This window comes from Haemaphysalis longicornis, unplaced genomic scaffold, assembly GCF_048455015.1.
Source record: "Haemaphysalis longicornis isolate Haplotype H1 unplaced genomic scaffold, Haemaphysalis longicornis Haplotype H1 scaffold_9, whole genome shotgun sequence".
Taxonomy (NCBI): Eukaryota; Metazoa; Arthropoda; class Arachnida; order Ixodida; family Ixodidae; genus Haemaphysalis; species Haemaphysalis longicornis.
In genome coordinates this window covers 30886958-30903220 of record NW_027526460.1, presented here as the reverse complement: position 1 = coordinate 30903220, position 16263 = coordinate 30886958, and the positions used below count along the sequence as shown (strand labels likewise).

Here is a 16263-nt window from a genome sequence, read left to right as displayed (position 1 = left end):
AGTAAGGAGAGAAAAAAAAAGAGCGAACAAGTTCGCACTCCTAGTGAGCATAATTCCAAAAATGATTCGCTAGGAGTGCGGTTAGGGACAGCCCTTGACCCAGTGTGAACGTCGCACCGTTCATGAAGCGAAGTTCTTACTCGGGTACTTTGTCCTCAGGCTGGTGTGAAAGTGTTCATTCTAGGCAACGTGTCCTCCCAGGATTTGGCCCCGGACGGCGAAAAAGGTAAACGGACTGTTGTGTGTAGCTTGTACAGGGGAGTTCGGCGTAGCCGCCGGCAAAGTAGCATGCGGACAGAAGTCTGAACGTCCTTGTCGTCACTCGTAGAGTTGAGTGTAATACTCGGCGTACTGTTTAGTTTTCTCAGTGGCTCTAACCGCACCAATTTGTGTCCAGATAAACCATGGCGTGCCATACCAGAGTGTTATCAGATGTAGCTGCTCAAAGATTAGCGATTCAGTATCGACAAGTGTTGTACGTAAATGTGCAGTGAAGGGCTCGATTATGCATGGTGGCAGTGTGAAAAACTGTCGCAAAGCGCCTCAGTGACGCTAAGCCCCAAGCAGATCGTCACAGAGGAGCCTAGCAGCCCTGCCAGAGTGGTGCATTACCTGTGCGAAGGATAAGAGCCTGTGGGGAACCCGGACTGAGTTTTCACCCCCAGAGGGACGTTTGCTTCAAACTCACCGGAAAAAACAGTGTGCGCGCATTCCGGTGTTCGTAGTGATAGCGGCGTCAGTGTCTGTTGACGCTGCCAAGAGTCAAAAGACGTTTGGTTATGTCGCCCGCCTACTTGCTTGGCCAGCGGGCTCCTTCATCTCGGAAGCAAGTGTGCCCTGGCAGAGAATATATTTCCTTCGTGGTCAATAAAAATACATAAAATGATTCGCGATTGTTGTCGTCCCTTGCTCCACTCACCAAAGTGTTCAGCACTAATCAGAGGCACCGGAAGCACAGCGGCAAACAAATAATGTTCACATACGGCCATATTTTCGCTTCAAACCAGAAGAGTCCTATTCGACGATAGAAATACATGTGCTGAATTAGGTAAAGAAACAGTAATGCGATAACAGACCAAGTTAAAGAAATGAAAGAGAAAGGAAGAAAAGGGAAAAAAATTGCTGAAAAGGTACTGAATCAGGCCTACGGCTTATGCGCGGGGCTCAATCTCTGACAAGACGACGGAATCTGCCGGCCACTGTATACCGCCATCTAACCTCCACACGTCATTGGCGCAGAGAAACGCCCTCTCACGGACAGACTCCGCCATTAAATGACTCTAATAATGTTCCCTAATGCGTGTGAAACTAAACACATGAGTAATTTGCCTGGTCAAGCTAAGGCTGAAAGCTTCAGAACTAGCGCTACTAGCCACGGGTGTACTAATGGGGACGAAATACGTACGTCTCAACTCAGCCCGCATGCAGTCTTTGCCTCAACGGGCGCTTTCTAACCATTCCGACGGCGCCGAAAAGGGCAAGGAAGGCGCGAAGAGGCACGATTTGCGTCGCCGTTATCAGGAAAATCTTTTGCTGATAAGGGGGGTCTTTTCAAGCATTCTTTAGCAAAACTTTTCACTCGAAGGTGTAACCATGGTGTAACATTAGGCTGCGCGAAAAGGTGTAAATTTTGACTCCCTTGAGGGTGTACGTGCTGACTCTCTTTTGCAGGACTATACCTACACCCTTTGAGGGAAAAAAGTTTCACTGAAAAGACCCCCCTTATCAGCAAAAGATTTTCTTGATAACGGCGACGCAAATCGTGCCTCTTAGCGCCTTTCTTGTGCCTTTTGGTGCCTTCAGAATGGTTAGACAACGCCCGTTCAGGCCAAAGATTTTCGGGACGCTCAAAATATACGCCCCTTCACATCTACAAGCCTGCGAAGCTGTAATTAGCCACGCATTACCGAGTTTCGCGTAATTAATTAACGGATACAGTAATTTAGAAATCCGCGGACCTTTCAGCAAACTTGCCGTGTTTTTGACCATATATTCGGCTCGAAGGGTGAGAACTTTCATGTTATCGGGCAAATCTTTTGCTGATAAAGCGTTCTTTATTTAAAATTTTCACTGGAACTCTGGAAGTATAAGCCACGCAGAAGGGTGTCAGTCCTTGCACCCGAGAGAGAAAAAGAGAGAGAAATACGTTTATTGGAGAGGTTGGCCTAGGAAAGTCAGAATTTGCTCCCTTGCGTGCAGCGTAATGTTAGACCTCTTGAGGGATACGTTCACATCACGTGTGTAAGTTTTCTCTTCAACGTGAGTTTTCATGTGATCTTATTTATTCGTATTCAGAGATCTTAGTGAGTGAGAGTTTGTTCTAAAATGTAGTTTCCCATCCAAATTCCCTTTTATATTCATGTTTTTAATTTTTTCTTTTCAATTCTGTACATGCACGCCACTGTGCTCAAGCTGACGTAGCCAGCGAGCTCAGGAGCCTTGATAGAGGCAGAAAATATTTAAGAACTTTTATTTTCGCAATTGAAGCAAGGAGTATGAGCGACATGGCGAGATGCTACGACGTCATGTTTTGGCGGCGTGAAGGATTGCAAGCTTGTACAGAACACGGGCAGGCTTGGACGCGCTTCGGGTTTGGAGCTTCAAAGAGGTGTCCTGACTTGTCGAACAAGGCCAGTGCGCTGAAGCCAAGTGAATGCGACATCTGAAAAACAAAGAAGAACAAGAAGAAAACGCCAAAGTTACACATACGCAGCAGTCGAACGGAAGCAGCTGCGGGCTGGCGACCCGGTTTATTACAGCTCCATAGCAGTGAAGGGAGCAGGCCGATAAGGATCCTTAGGTACGACAGATTACATGAAATTAGTTTTATAGACTTTCAGTCATGCTTCTACGAGGTTGCGGCTTCGATTCCCGGCCGCGGCGGCCACTTTTCTGATGGAGGCGAAAAGCAAAAACACCCGTGTGTACGAGATTTCGCCGCACGTTAGGCGCACGTTAAAAAAAATGGCAGCATCTCAACTCAGTGGCTAATGGCGACGGTGCGGAGTACGGGGACCGTGATATCCAAGTTGCACCCCGAGTGAAATCCGATTTGTGCCCCGACCGTCATTCGATTTTAGTCACTTTGCCTCCGCTTGCCGCGGTTTCGTATTGGGGAAAGCTCGTTGTCTTCGTAGACGTTAGCAGCAGCGTGACGCGTCTTACGTTCGTTTCTATCCATGGCGGGAAGGGGGTATGGGATTTTCAGAACCCGCTTACATACGCGGTGCACCGCGGCACCATCTCGTGTTTCCGCGTAGCGCCATTTAGCGTAGTTTGATGCAGTCACTGTGTATTACAACTTGATCACAACCTGACTACACTGGTGCTTTTGCGCGTTTTCTCGTATGGACACCAGGCCATTCTTCCCTCGAGGGAAACAAGGCGGCCGCGACACGCCGCTGCCCGCGCTCTTACATTCCGGGCGTTTTCGTCGACGGAAGACGACCTTTCCGAACCCTCCATCTATCCTCCGGTCTCTCCCTGATACACTGAAATCTTGTATCATTATCGCCAACTGCGGCTTCAATACCCTCCTCCTCACCCATCCCTCAGCACACAGGCGGCTCGCATTTGGCGTCGACTGCAGACCAACACATTCTACAACACCATAGCTATAGCTATATGCTGCCACAAATTAATTATACAGCTGCAGAAAGCCACAGAAAAAAGACACAAAAAAACTATCAATGCACACCTCACGAAGCACAAAAACGACATTGCAAATTACATCCACCATTAAAAATGCCGCCATTTCTCACAATGACTGTTTAGGATTAAAACGGTAGAGACACTGGCTCTGGCGTTCACACCAGCCAAATTGGCAAACAAGCCCATGTACCTCCTATCGGTGCAGATCAGCGAAATACTGCGCGAGATATCTAGCCAGAAGCTTGTGGCGCTTGTGCATTTCAGCTTGCTCGCAGACCTTCACTTGGAGGTAATGCCAGAAGGAACCTGCAGCGACAGAAAAAAGAAAAAAAAATACGAACATTGATGCAAGACAATGACAGGCAGCACAAAAAGACTGAAAATCATACTGCTAATACTGTGTCCTTAAACTGCGCCATTTTATAAAACTAAACACGTCTCTGCATGCTGAGCAATACGAAGTGCTCTCTATTGCTGATAAAGTGCTTTTCACATTACTGTGCCTATTCAAAATCATTTAATTTAAATGATACCTTGCAAGCCCCTTTTCACAGCGTTCCTGGCATTTCTGGAACAAGTAAAGCCATTAAACTTAGATCAGAAAATGTCCTTTCAAAATCAGTTCTGTTTTCATTTTGCAACAAAAACGTGATTTTTGACATGCATTTGCATCACATGGGTGCAGAAAGGGTAGTGGTCTTTGCGCGTCATTGCTACTGAAGAACAACGCATGGCAACCGTAAGTACTCTGCATCATTGTTTGGTTTTTTTATCAGGGCATGAAGGGTGAATCAGAAGATAATTTTTAAACGTCAGGTTTTCAGTCACACAGTAATAACCCCTGAAATCGGCTGAAAATATCAAGCAGTGCCCGTTTGCAAAGTTACTTCACGATTTTAGGCAGTCTTATTGCCTTTGCGCACATTGTTCTTAGTTGTGTTGTAGTTCTACTTACCACAGGACCATTCAAACAGTTAACAACAGTTTCGGTTTTGTTTATGCATCGTGAAATTCATATTTAGTGTTACTCTGCAGTTACTCAACTTCAAGCCTACCTGCCATGGTGCCTTGAGCGTCCGCTACACATCCTCAAAAAAAAAAAAAAAAAAAAAAGCATGCCACTCCTGATTCCCCCCCCCCCCCCCCCCACCCTAAAACGTTTTCTGCATTAAGAACTTCTGATGCAAGTCAAAAGATAACACCCAGTTACCAGATATCTGTTCCGACGAGGAGAGCACTTCAAACCGGCTTTACACACCCCCAGCTGTCTGCCTGCCAGTTTCGTTTCCATACAAGGGTATCTCCAGAGGTCTAGTGTTGCTCCTTAATTGAAATGTCTATTCGGATGGAGTCTCCAATACCTTTTGTACTGTTTCATTTCAAAAATGTTTGCAGGAGGCTCGTAGTGCTGATCTTTGTTATCGCACAACAGCTACTTGAGCAAAGTTTGCGGGGCACGATTTTAGCGCATTGCACCACATTTCTGTAAGAAAGGCTACAACAGCGAGTCAGAAGATAATAATAAACAGCAAGTTTATGTTTTTAGAGATAACTGACAGTGAACGTCAACAAGCATTAACCACGGAGTTTCGTTTTCAACTCCATGCATGTTTTTCCGCATCGCGTGCTTGTCCCGAATACTGTGCTGGCTGTAAATGCAAAGTCAGTCTTGACAAAATGTTTTTACGTCACACGGGACACATTGGTGCCTCTGATAATGTCAAATCGCCAGATTTCTTCCAGGGAACCACCCAAAATTGCCCATCTTGAAACGCAGGTTGGGCTTCACCGCATGGCATGGGCACCACGCGTGGTAATTTTTTTTATCTCTGCAAACTTTTCCACGCAAGCCAACAATTTTTCTAGGACGTGTTTTTGGAATGTTCCCTACAAAATGTATATCCGAAATTTTTTCTACTGCCTGTGGTTTGTTGTACACAACTCCTTTTTTATCATTTTCTTTGACAACTTGACAAAAATTTTGATTTTGATATATGTTTGCAACTATGAGTGAAAACATTTAAAAAATGGTGTTTTTGGAAAAGGCATTATATATTCTGCAATTTGTGTTCCTGTAATTAGTTCTTACCAATGATTTTTTGCAGAAAAGAAATGTTTTCTTGGACCCCTAAAAATCGGTCAATTTTTCAGCGCTAACGAGAGTTAAATTACTACAGCGTGACATCATACTCGTAAAACTTTCCCCAAAGAGTATAAGCCAGTTCATAAATCTAAGTGAAGTTAAGCAACGATAAAAGTTCAGCCAATAAAAAACACATTAAAAAGAAAAAATGCCGATACTCCCTAATGCAAAATTTGCGCGCAGCGCGAACTGTAGTCTTCTCGGTCGAGGCGCATAGTTGCCGTGCCAATTTAGACAATCAAACTATCAATGCAGACAACCAAAAATGCCTCTATATCAGTAACTGACCATTTTGGATTAAAAGGACCCTGCAACACTCTTCAAACAGTGCCAGTAAACCTGCACGATGTTTAGATTACACTGCCAGGAATACCTGACCCAAATATTACAAGTCCACGTGAAGCGGTGAGCACGCAAATCGTTGTGAAAGACGCGGAAAAACCAACCGCGCTCTCTTCAATTTTGCTCATTATGCACTCTTGGCATGGCCTAAACGATGTCATTGCGGCCATGGCTGTTCAATTGGCTGTCGCTGGTCAACTTTGCGACTAATTTCTCACATTTCCTGTGAGGATTCGCCGTCATCGGCACTGTGTACCAACCTGTTCTGTGCCTGAACCTCAACGCACAGTTTGGTATTTCTTTTGTTGAGTGCGCACGGAGTTTGAGTGAAAAACGCAATACTCTCCTTTCAACGAGACCACTAGACAACAATTGCTTATTGCTTCAAAAACGCCCTACCAGCCTGAGCGCACGCTTGCAAGCAGGCAGCCATGCCTGCTTTGTGTGGCACCAAACCAGAATTGACTCCCCCCCACGTTGCGGAGAATACTCCTCAGCCTATGATATGTCCAAGGACGCCGAAGAGAACGTCGCAAGCTGCCCCCCTCTCCAGGAGAGAGCACACAGCTTTAGTTGCGTTGTCCGCAGTCCAGTTGAGAGAGAACAACTATGCGCGATTTCTGATCGTGCATAGTTTTGGTGACAGTAAAGGGCTTTCATAATTCTTGGAGGGGCGATTTCTAGGACAATAGACATTACCCCAAACTACATTCCGAGTAGTCGATGGCAAGTGCTGCAGGGTCCCTTTAAACAGTAGAGACACTGGCCTAGGTTTCCACCAACCAAATTGGTAAACATGTACCTTCTTATTGGTGCAGATCCACGGACCCTCGTGCTAGATATCTCCCTAGCAGCATGTGTCGCTTGTGCATGTCCCCTGGTTCGCAGCCCTTCATCTGCAGGTAGTGCCAGAAGGGATCTGCATCGATAGAACAAAACAATACATGTAATGCAAGACAATGGCAAACAACGTAAAAAGACTGAAAATTAGACTGCCAAAACTGTGTCCTTAACCTCTGCCATTTCATAGAACTAAACACAATGGCTCCACATAGATGAGCTGCGAAGCCGGGCGCAGTCGACCAAGTGCACGAAACAAGCCACATTTGTTCATAATTTGCAAGGCAGCATACTTACTAGTCGTTTTACTGAATTAAACTTGGACAGACTCGAGTTTTATTCTAGCAAACAAACATGGGGCTGTCTGTTTCCCTTACTGTGTGTGTAGCACACAACCCAATTTGCTCTACCCGTGAAGACACCAGACAGGTCACATTTGGCTGTTCGACGTCCATGTGTAAGACTCCGCATGTAAGAGGGTGTGAAACCTATAGTTTTGCATGCACGACCTACCCTCCTTCCTCCGGTCCCCGCATGTGCACGCGTAAACCAGCGACCGCTTATATGTGTGTGCTTAGCAAAAAAAGACAAGAGCAAGCAGCACCCAGAAAATTGCTTCACTGGAATGAAACCGGGGGAGGGGGTTGAGACACAGACTGCTTCGCAGTAAAAAGAATGCTCCCCATGCTGAAAAATGCTAAAAAAGTGGTGCCTTTCACATTTATATTACTGCAGAGCATAACGTTACACTCATAAAACGTCTCTCCAAAAGTATATGTCAGATTGTAAAACTTTAGGCTAAAGGGGCCATGCAGACACAACACAAGTTTGGTTCATTCGAAAGATTGCCACGTTAAAATCATAGTGACACCACTTTTAATGAGCACTTCAACCAAATAAGCTATCATTAGGAAAAAAGGGAATGGCCATGCAACCCACTAGCTCATTTCCCGCAACAGAACCTAGATGTCCAATGTGCCCAGCTGTGTGATTGGCTGAGGCCGGCAAAAGCAAACACAAATTAGGTACGGCTTGCAAGCTTTCCAAATGAGCTATTTGCGCATAAATGTAATGCATATTCATTTTACAGCAGTACGAATGGTGCGAGAAACAATAAAAGTACAAAATACACATAAGCATAGAAATACCGATGAGCACTGCTGTTGGTACTGGGCACACTATGCTTGTTGTAGCTGCACAGCAGTCCGCCGCTTTGGAGTTGCCTTACGTGACCCTGTTTGTCGAGCATACCCCATGTTTCACAAAACGATTACTTTCTACAGTAGCAAAAACAAGCCAAGTTCTGGGACTAACAGAAAGAAAGCGTTAAACACCTACTTTCTTCACAGCCAGCGCCGTAGAGGGCTCGTGCTGGTGGTGCCGCCAGGCTCGTGCTGGCGCAACTGGTGTCGGGTGCTGGTGGTTCTGCAGGGCTCATGCTGGCAGGGAGCTGCAGGCCATGTCCACTCTTTTCACTCCCTGGAGAGGTGCCTGAGTCACATGAAAAAGTATTGCACTCCTAAAACAATACGCAGTACAGGCAATCAGTTTTAATAAAGTGCTCCGCTTTTAAAGGAATTTAAAGGTTGGTCAATACCATTCTCAGCACGCACAAAATCGCAAACAAGTCATTCTACATAGGTGCAGATTGTCCTTTTATGAGACTAACAAGTCACTTTTAGGGTTGGGGCTGTATGAAAAATATAGAGCAATAAGTTGTGTTGCCCACTCATAGTCACATTGTTAGCAAGTCTGCTACAAAACACAAAGCAGCATTGCCGTGTTCCTGCACTTTCACTAGAATTGCAGTTTTATGAATTTTTTTACTAGGCCCTCTCTTCCAAACAATCTCATTGTCAAAATCCTTTACAGCGAGTAAAGCACTTTCAACGGGCAGTAATTTATGCAGTGCCTGCAAAAAAGCAATGGCTAGCAACTAGATAAACCAATAGCTCAAAATCTTCATATATAAGCCACGTGACAAGGTCATGCTGCAGGAAAGTTTTGTTTTCACCCACCCAAAGACAGGAACCTGTTCAATCAGGGTGTAGGCTCCTTAGATGGTACTGCCGCTTGTTTGAGGAAGTGAAACCTTCCTTGCAACAGTTGACATTACAGCCAACTAAGCATGATAGCAACTGCAGTATCTGGTACGTTGCTTAGCTCATAATAGTGATAAGAAGCCATGCACACAGATGGAGCATTGTTTACGCACTGGTGAAAAGAACTTGCCGGCCGCTCCATGTTGAGTGATCGCAGCCCCCGCATCTCGGCCTCCAATTGCACGACCCTCTTCCTTAAAACTGCTACAGGGTCTTGGTCCCTTGCGGCAGCTCGAAGAATGATGGCGACCTTCGCTGATCTTTTCTCTGCCTTCGCAGTTTTTTTGTCTGCCTGCAATGAGAGGTCAAGAGATAACATGCCATACTTGTTCCGAGCATCTTCCACCAAAATGACACTTATTTAGAGCAACAAGCACACTTCAGTGTCATTTTACACATGTTTAATTATAGTTATGACGTCAACTTTCATGCAAATTTTGACTTCCCCTAATAAACATACCAGAAAGCGGTGGCTATTCTAGCACCTTGGCATTTATGTGCGTCATGTTCGATAAGAGAATTTACAAATAACATTACTGCAGTGGCTGCTGGCAAGACGGCCTTCACAAAAAAAAACCCGATTTCAAAGCTCGTACAATCGGCAAAAGGCTTGTCTATAACGCGCGAGCGTTGTGCTCTGGACTGCGAGCGAGACACTTAGTGATAACGCCTGGTTTGACACCGGTAGAATGTGAGCATGCGCGACCCGCATCAGCACGATGGCTCTTTCCCTTGTCGCTGTGCCCGTCGCTTTGACTTCAGTACCTTCTTTCGTGGTGAGAAGCGCTGCCTGCACTGCCGGGCCGGGAAACAATAGCGGCAATGAGCGATTGGTAGTAGAGCGTTGGCTGCGTTTAACTACGTGCAACGCTTTTTTTGCGGCGCGCTGCACAATTTAGACAGGAGTGTTTTCCTGTATGCGAGACAACGAACAATTGCAGAAAACGCATCGATGCCGGTGTTTTATAGTGACTAGATATCGGTCTGTGATCGCTTGCACAGTGCATTAAGTATTGTGGCGTGAGCCCGTCAGCAGTGACATGCAAAGCCGAGCCCAGAAACCGGATAGTGGCGCTCATGGGACTCTTGCAGCTATTGGCGGAACGATAACGCAATGAACAGCTGTGCGCCAAGGCTAATGCAGACGAGAAACTGGCACAACGCGCGTGAAGGCGGGTAATCATCGGTTTTGTTTCCCGGCCCGGCAGGGCAGGCATGCAGCGCTATTACAGTCAAAGATGGCGTGGAAGCCAAGGCGACGGGTACAGCGAGGAGGGACACAGCCATCGCGCTGATACGGGCCTCGCATGCACGCATTCTACCTATCTCAAACCAGGCGTTATCACTACGTGTCTAACGCGCACTCCGGAGCCCGCCACTCGCGCGTTCAAGCCTTTTGCCGACTGTACGTGAGAATTTGGCTTGGTGACTACTCGACGCCGACACGAACAATGCAGATGAATTCCTAACCCGACTAACTGGTAGCCAGCACAGTCCTGAATAGAGCGTGTTATGTGCAAGGTGGTACCGTGCCTTCCGACGGCTCCACCGGCACGCCGACATTCATTCCTTACTTTCTGCAGTTGATGTAAAACTGCTAAAGAGCGCTCAGACAGTGTTATGCACAATTTAAGGGTAAGAACACTTACCGGTCATGTGAACGATGGTGCCCTCGAATAATCGCCCCGCGTCTCGCTGTCATGAGCCCAAACATTTCACACGCCACGCTCGTAGTCGTCGACGTCCACCAGAAAAAAATTACGCTCGTCCGTAGGCCCGACGACTTCTCTTCCACCTTCCAAATCATACTGAACGAAAACGTTACATGGTTACGCTTTGTTACACGGTCACACTACGTCAACATGACAACGATCGACCAGCGCAAGAAAAGAAACGCTGCGTAATGTTTGTTGCATTATGTTGTTGCATTCTAGGGACCATAGTTGCATGGTTTGTTGCAACAGTGAGGGCTGCGGCTACGGCTGGCTCCGTGCGCTGGTATGGTGGCGACACCAGCGCCTGAACAACTAGCGCCATCTACGGCCACTGGAGGCATTTATCGGATGTTGCTGTCATCGCTTGCGCCCATTTCTGTGCCGCCAGTACCGCCCGTGCTACTATGGTCCCTAGAAATATGTGCGCTACGCTGCGATGACTGCTAAAACCAGCGCGCTCGTTTTAACGGTTTCAGAGAGATGGGATATATTGGCTCGTTTTCTTTTTCATACCTATAAGAAAACCTCAACTTGAACGTGGTCGCCAGCTCGCCAGCTACACGCCACAAACATCCGGGAGGAGCTAGCGAACGCAACGGAGCCGTCCGATGTTTCCAGCAATGGCGTTGGGCACATGACAGACGTGACCCTGGGCTGCGACTAATTTAGAGGCGGGTACAGTGAATGGTTGTGAGTTCTGTTGTAAACACGCGGCTCACGCATCTCTGCACTTTATTATGAGTTCAGTGAGTCTAAGCGAGGTAGGCGAGGGAAGCTGCACGTGCAAGGCCGGGTGCCACGGCTCGCGTAAACATGCCGATGCAGTTGCTATGTTCGTCAACTCATAACTGTGAGCGCCGGCCAGCCATTGCCAAATTCTAGCGCCGGTATCAACGCCGGTGTATTTCGAAACAGCTACTACATCCTCCCCTTTGCTTTCCGAGGTCTTCTTGACTGCCAATACTTTTTCAACGAGCCCCTCATTTCCTATTCTGATTCGCTACATGCATAGCGAGGGCCTCTGTTCTGGCAATCTTGGTGCCATAGGGAGCTTGAGAGGGTTCAACGCTGGTCGACCACTCTCGACATGTCGTAGACGCTCGAGTCACGGCCCGGGGGCTAAAGAGAAGGTCCCCTTCACCCCGAGTAGTCCGAGTGGCGCTGGCTACCACCCCCAAGCGCAGGAAACAAAAACACCTGAACATAAATACCCCAGAAAGTGGAGGCTAAAGTAGCCCAGCCGGTAGCGTAGTGATTATCGCACCAGACCGGTATTCTGGAGGTCGTGGGTTCGGATCCCACCTGGCGGGCATTTTTTCTCCACTTTCTTATTTCCCAAATTCTTTATCTTGAGCTACTACATCCTCCCCTTTGCTTTCTGAGGTCTATATATATATACATACATATTTGCCTACCCGGCGGGCATTTTTTCTCCACATTCTTTCTTTCTTTCCGAATTCTTTATTTGTTTCAATTACCTACCACATTCCCCCCTTTGCTCTCCGAGGTTTTCTTGACTGCCAACCCTTATTTCTGTCTTATTTTCGACGAGCCCCTCATTTCCCATTCTGATTCGCTACATGCATAGCGAGGGCCTCTGTTCTGGCAGTCTTGGTGCCATAGGGAGCTTAAGGGGGTTCAACGCTGGTCGACCATTCTCGACATGTCGTAGACACTCGAGTCACGGCCCGGGGTTAAAAAGAAGGTCCCCTTCACCCCGAGTAGTCCGAGTGGCGCTGGCTACCACCCACCCCGCCCCCCCAAGCGCAGGAAACAAAATACCTTAACATAAATACCCCAGAAAGTGGAGGGGGAAATAGCCCCGCCGGTAGCGTAGTGGTCATCGCACCAGACCGGTATTCTGGAGGTCGTGGGTTCGGTTCCCACCCGGCGGGCATTTTTTTCTCCACTTCATTTTTTTCCAAATTCTTTATCTGTTTCAATGACCTACCACATTCTCCCCTTTGCTTTCCGAGGTCTTCTTGACTGCCAACCTTTATTCCTGTATATATATATATATATATATATATATGTAGAGAGCCGAGGAGATGAAGATGAGGGGATGACGATAGTACATCCTATCAGAGCAGGACGACTGTCCCAGTATAGTAGAAGATTGTGCCAGAACTGGTAGATTCTGCTGGCGCTCTCACTTATCCCCCTCTCCTCAAAAGCGGTCACCCGGCCGCGGTCTAGGTCGTGTCGTACCGCTGGACGTAAGGCTTGGGCCGCAAAACGTGGACGATTTCTATTCCACGACAATGATGATCGGTGACGACGCGGTTTTGAGCCACGCGATAATTCACAGGAGACGTTTGCTCGAGCATTGTGTGAATATATATATATATATATATATATATATATATATATATATATATATATATATATATATTTATATATATATATATATATATATATATATATATATATCAGGGTGTCGAACCGGAACCGAACCGAACCGTAAACCGGAACTGAACCGATATTTTTGCCGGAACTGAACCCGAACCCGAACCGTTATTTTTTGAGCGCGCTGAACCCGAACCGGAACTGAACCGAAAAAAAAATAACGGTTACCGGTTCATGCCGAAATGGTTCGACCCTCTGTTGTTGATATTGCACAGTAAATGCAATTCAGGCCTTTTTTTCTTTCACGTACCATCAACTTCGTACTTGCTCGGGTACTTTCCCCTCCCGACAATTGAACACTATCACGCTCTATGTAACAACAGGGGAAATGAATTAGCACCATTGTAGCAATGGTCTGTTGCTGCTGGAGGCGCGAGCGTAGTGCAAGCTGACCAAACGAAATGTCATTCTCGGCAGCTTGCAGGGGATATAAAACGACTTTGCCCTTCCCTAGTTGCGACTTCATTGGAGCAATCAGGCTGCAGGAGTGCTCCACTGCGCAACAGCGAAAGCTCACACCCGATGTGTGCAAACTTTTTGCATTTCATAATTTGTTTAAAAGGTCCGACACCTGCAAATTATTAATACTTGACAAGTGTGACCGCAGGAGCTGCTCAGTGGCTAAGCCGTTTGCTAAGCCGTTTGCCCAACTCGCTACATTGCTTCTACTGCGACTCGTTCCGGAGGGGAGTACTGCTGTGGACGAATTAAAGAGCGTCTACCCAAAAAGTCCCATCTCATGCTCCGCGTGACAAATTTCCCTTTCATTTTGTAACCGCATTATCTGTTGTAAGATTCCGCAATGTAGCACACGGAACGATGGTAGGGGTTCAGGCGGTACGATGACATACTGATTGTAATGCACACTTTCGGTATCGCAAAAGGAATTGCAGTGGTCAGAGCAATAATGCAGTGACTGAGCATTAACTAAAGCTTACTTTTAACAAAAGTGTGGCTAACACATTCGATAAGGTGACAGCTAACAAATTATTCAGGGTGACCAAATATTCTAATTCATTGGTAGTATTTATGTGCCTGTTGTAGGATTTTTCTGTTTTGTTACAAATATAAAAAAAAATGTGCGCTATTGGTATTAAGCGCTGGTATTTGAACGCGCCAGTACGCAGGACTAAATTTCAAGCTTCAAGGTTAGCGTGATGGGTGATTGCATAGCGACGATTGCGATTTCAACAAAAAAGGAAAGGACAGAAAATATATCCCACCGTCATATGTCTTGGCGGTGGCTTTATGAATAGTCCCTGGGACAACATAATGTGAGCGAGAAAGAAGGTGGTAAATCGTCGCCACTTCATTTGTTTTTCTAATATCTCGTGATTGTTTAAAGTTTGCTTTGCAATTGCGCCACTGCCCTTGGGGAACAGCAGAATTTTGAATTTTTGTTTGTGTTTTGACTTGACGGTCGTTTTAAACTAGTAAATGTTTTTTTCTAATTTCAGTGATAATTCAACTCGTCGAACCGGTTCGCGAACCGGTTCAAGCTCCCGAACCGGTTCGTGAACCGGTTCGGTACGTGATTTTGTCGAACCGGAACTGAACCGGAACGAAATTATTTCACCCGAACCCGAACCGTAACCGAACCGGTATTTTTTTCGGTTCGACACCCTGATATATATATATATATATATATATATATATATATATATATATATATATATATATATATATATATATATATATATATATATATATATATATATTGTTACAAGACGACGACGAGGATGAGAACAAGGAAGAAGAAGTAGGGCAGGTGCGCAGCCAGCGCCGGTTCGGTCTCATGGCCGACATCTTGTAAATAGCGAGAATACATTGTTCGCCCATCTCATGGTTCACGTCCTTTGTCCTACCACCACGTAACATGTTTGGTCGAGGTGCGGGGTAAATTGTAATCACCTTCATACTGGCCCACAGCATCTCGCCGTCTTGACTCCTGAAGCGATCTTCTCCAGGCTCTTGGAACTCTTCGGCATTCCCCAGCCCCGGTGAGCCATCACTGCATCTGTTCCCCAGCCCGATCCCCAGCCTATGACGAGCCGAAATCAGCCGAGACGTGAGAAGCCGCGACTAGACAAGACGACGATGCCATACCCCTGCCCCGTTCGCCGGCGCGTCTTCTAAAGGGCTTTGGACATTGCTTCATGACGTCGGCGGGCATGGGTGTTCTGGGGCCAGTGTGCACCAAGCTCTTCATCCTCACCGTGGTGGCAACGACGTATTCACTGTGTGCTATAATTTCATCGTTCGTACTCACTACACTCGCTCATCTACTAAGGCCTCGACCGGGACGGTCTCCCTCGACGGCGGGGTAGTGTTACAAGACGACGACGAGGATTAGAACAAGGAAGAAGAAGTAGGGCAGGCGCGCAGCCAGCGCCGGTTCGGTCTCATGGCCGACATCTTGTAAATAGCGAGAATACATTGTTCGCCCATCTCATGGTTCACGTCCTTTGTCCTGCCACCAAGTAACAATATATATATATACACAGTCAACTCCCGCTAAGATGAACTCGGAAGGAACTCGTCTTATCAGAAGCCCTCAAAAAAAAAAAAGAATCGGCAACACGCCCAGGTGCACGCAGATATCTTTCTTCAAGACGGTGAATGAAGCATAATGGCGAAAAAAAGGCAAAAAATAATTTATTTGAGTGCGCAATTTGATAGAAGACTGTCTTCAAGTGCTCTTGCGTGGTTTAATCCAGTTCAAGTGGCGACCGATAGTGTTACAGAGAAGGAACTCCTCGCTTTCTCGGCGGAGACGCGGTGAGGCTCGCGATGCGAACCGACGCGAACTAACAGTATAGTGCCTAGAATACTAGGCACTATACTAACAGTGCGCTGAAAAACGGCATTGGTCAGGAGAGCCGGTACGTTCGTGAATCGAAGGGAAGTCTCCGTCGTCACATTTTTTTAACTAACTTTTTTTTATCCTCCTAGCTTTGCCCCTCTCTCCTCCAGAGCGGAGCGACCACAGAACTCGCCCTCGCTCTTTTTTTTTTTTTTTTCTTTCTTTGCCGCTGGCTCCTGGGGTTGAAGGTTTGGAGAAGTG

The 16263-nt window shown here is 46.6% G+C and overlaps 1 protein-coding gene and 1 non-coding gene across 10 annotated transcripts; one reads left to right on the top strand and one right to left on the bottom strand.

The window, feature by feature from the left end:
• Positions 1–2456: 2456 nt before the first annotated feature.
• LOC144153766 (uncharacterized) lies at positions 2457–11063 on the bottom strand. Of its 9 annotated transcripts, XR_013319373.1 has the most exons (7): positions 10729–11063; positions 9209–9374; positions 8315–8467; positions 6939–7055; positions 4185–4219; positions 3929–3957; positions 2457–2662 (listed from the first exon to the last, which is right to left on the bottom strand). XR_013319373.1 is itself a non-coding variant. In XM_077685480.1 (6 exons), the coding sequence occupies exons 1-4, from the start codon at positions 10732–10734 to the stop codon at positions 6943–6945; spliced, it is 438 nt and encodes a 145-aa protein (XP_077541606.1). In that variant the 5' UTR covers positions 10735–11063; the 3' UTR covers positions 2457–3957; positions 4185–4219; positions 6939–6942. The 9 variants fall into 9 exon arrangements, 7 of the variants coding, with proteins under 7 accessions (XP_077541606.1, XP_077541607.1, XP_077541605.1 ...); XR_013319372.1 differs by lacking the exon at positions 4185–4219 and having other exon boundaries at positions 3842–3957; XM_077685480.1 differs by having other exon boundaries at positions 2457–3957.
• A 1552-nt stretch (positions 11064–12615) lies between these two features.
• Trnat-ggu (transfer RNA threonine (anticodon GGU)) lies at positions 12616–12688 on the top strand. Its single transcript has one exon. It is a non-coding gene; the product is annotated as a tRNA-Thr (tRNA).
• The last annotated feature ends 3575 nt before the right edge of the window (positions 12689–16263 follow it).